The 2,680-nt window shown below is 33.7% G+C and overlaps 1 protein-coding gene across 1 annotated transcript in view; it reads left to right on the forward strand.

Moving 5' to 3' along the window:
- Positions 1–516, forward strand: part of MYOZ2 (myozenin 2) — a 37,404-nt gene extending 36,888 nt beyond the window's left edge. Inside the window, exon 5 of the mRNA XM_049786957.1 lies at positions 267–516. Within this exon, the coding sequence (XP_049642914.1) occupies positions 267–516 (250 nt within the window). The remainder of the gene's footprint in view (positions 1–266) is intronic.
- The last annotated feature ends 2,164 nt before the right edge of the window (positions 517–2,680 follow it).

Raw genomic sequence — 2,680 nt, forward strand, 5'->3', positions numbered from 1 at the left:
CAGCGGTGTTTGCCTTGCAAGCAGCCAATCCAGGACCTAAGGTGGTCCCCTGTGCCTGCCAGGAGCTATTTCTGAGCAGACAGCCAGGAGTAACCCCTGAGCACCGCCGGGTGTGGCCCAAAAACCAAAAACCAAAAAAAAAAAAAAAAAAGAAATGTAATGTAGCAACATTCCTATATTATCGTGGATTAACTTTTTTTCTATTTTCTGAAAAATATGTTGGCAAATAAATTCAACTATTTATTTTTCTTTTCCATTTTCTACAGAGTGGCCATCCCATTTGGAGGTTTTGAAAAGGCATCGAAAATGGTTAAATTTAAAGTTCCCGATTTTGAGTTACTACTTACAACAGATCCCAGGTTCATGGCCTTTGTCAACCCTCTTTCTGGCAGACGGTCCTTTAATAGGAGTCCTAAGGGATGGGCATCAGAGAATATTCCTATTGTGATCACGACTGAGTCGGCAGAGGAGACCACAGTTCCAGAACCTACCATCCCAGAATCAGAAGATTTATGAAAAGCAAGTACGTAGTAGATCCCACAAAAACCTCCGAACAAAAGGGTTTTTATTTCATTACTCCACTTATAGGCAAATTGCCTCTTACAGTCTTCATTCATAGAGATCATTTAATTAGCAAGCCTGATATTTATCTGTGTAGCCATTAATTTTAGCCTCATATCAAACACTAATAAATATTTTCAAATCTTATTTTAAAAGAGTTTTAACTCAGTTGTCTTTTTTTTTAAATTTAGTTTTCACCTGTCAAAACAACCCAGCTTTAGAGTTCATGGAGTTGGGCTGATAGTACAACCTTGCTTGTGGCAGGCCCAGGTTCAATCCCTGGCACCCGATATGATCCCCACTAACCACCAGGAGTAATTCCTAATTGCAGGTTACTCTGGGCTCTGCCTGGTGTGGCACAAAAACCAAGCTCTTTCATGGGATAATTCCAAAAGTTCTATTTTAGTTCTGTTCAGGATGGGCTAGTCCCAACTAGGTTTTTCAAATGGAACCAAGAGTCAAATGTATTTAGACTCACTCCGAGTTTATTTAGGGGAATTAAAGTTATCTTAGATGATGTATAAACATCATTAATAGAGAAAAGAGTGGTTATATTTTTTTCGGAGACCTTGATGAAAAAGTACACCTGAATAAAGTCTTTTCACTATTCAGTCACGTATTTGTAATTGATAGGTATTCATTTATCTCCAGAGAGGAGTGAAACACTATTTTCAGAAGCTTTTATACTATATTTCTTAGTTCTATAAAGTTTTAAAGTGCTTCATATTTATTTATTTTTTTATATTTTATTTAAACACCTTGATTACATACATGATTGTGTTTGTTTTCATATTTATTATATGCCTGGGATTGTTAAGAAGCCATTTAAAATGGCCTTTTCTAGTGGTTAGTTGGATTCGTATATTTATTTAGCACAGGTAATTTTGAGAAGAAGAAACTCATACTAAAGACGAAATTCACGCGAAAGCAATTTAATAACTCAAAGTATACTTGGACTTCAAGTTCATAAATCCCAAAGTGGTTTATTGGTTGGCTTAAACTTTTAGTGCCCATTTTAAAAAAGAGTAATAACAAATTTAACATATACTAATAAACATACAAATAAAAATATGTATTAATTTGAATTTAAATCTTCAAATTCTGCTCAAAATTTTTTTTATCTTTGTTTTGTTTGGGGGCAACTCACCTGGCGATACTCAGGTCTTACTCCTGGCTCTGTGTGCAGGGATCACTCCTGGTGGGGTCCAGGGACCATATGTAGTGCTGAAGATTGAACCCAGGTCATCCACCTGCAAAGCAAGTGCCCTGCCCATTGTACTGTTTCTCCAGTCCTAAATTCTGCTCAAATTCTTAAGTACTAAAAAGACCTGCATGTTACAAAACAGAATCAAGAAATATAGAGCATAAAAGTATCTAAAAATAATGTATTATCCATATCTCAGGAGAAATGTGCATATGCTGGCATTAAAGACTCAAACATACAGAAAATCATAGGGTGGTCTTAAAATATTATTGATCTTAAAGTATAATTCAGGAAATATGGAACTGGCAAGAAATTTCCATCAATTTTTCTCATTTCAGTTTACTTCAGTGTTTTATGATATTATATTAGAGGAGAAATGTATCATACATAGAAAACTATTTACCACATTAAGTTTAGGAGAAAGTGAATATAAAGAAAATATCACATAATATATTACAAATTTAGAGAATAAATGTGTATGTGTGTTAGAATTGGTTGCTTATTTTAATCATCTTCTAGATGGTAAGTAAACAAAATGTTAGTTACTTGGATAAAATACAATCTCTAGATATCTCTAGGCATATCAGAGTCTGGAATTTATGCATGCTAAATTACTATAGATCATTTATTTAGCTTAAAATATATTTAATAAAAATATTTTTTATGATTCAGCATCAACCAATTTTAAACAAGTAATGTTGGCATCTGTGATAAACTCAAGGTATGAAGTCATGATCATATTATTTTGGGTTCAATTTAATATTAAAAAATAAATCATATTATAGCATATGTTTTGATGAAATGGTTTAGGTTTTAACTAATAGTTGGAAAAAGTTACAATTTTTCATTAAATTAAAAACAATAGGGCCCGGAGAGATAGCACATGGCGTTTGCCTTGCAAGCAGCCAATCCAGG

The sequence above is a fragment of the Suncus etruscus genome, chromosome 14 (genome assembly GCF_024139225.1).
Source record: "Suncus etruscus isolate mSunEtr1 chromosome 14, mSunEtr1.pri.cur, whole genome shotgun sequence".
Taxonomy (NCBI): domain Eukaryota; kingdom Metazoa; phylum Chordata; class Mammalia; order Eulipotyphla; family Soricidae; genus Suncus; species Suncus etruscus.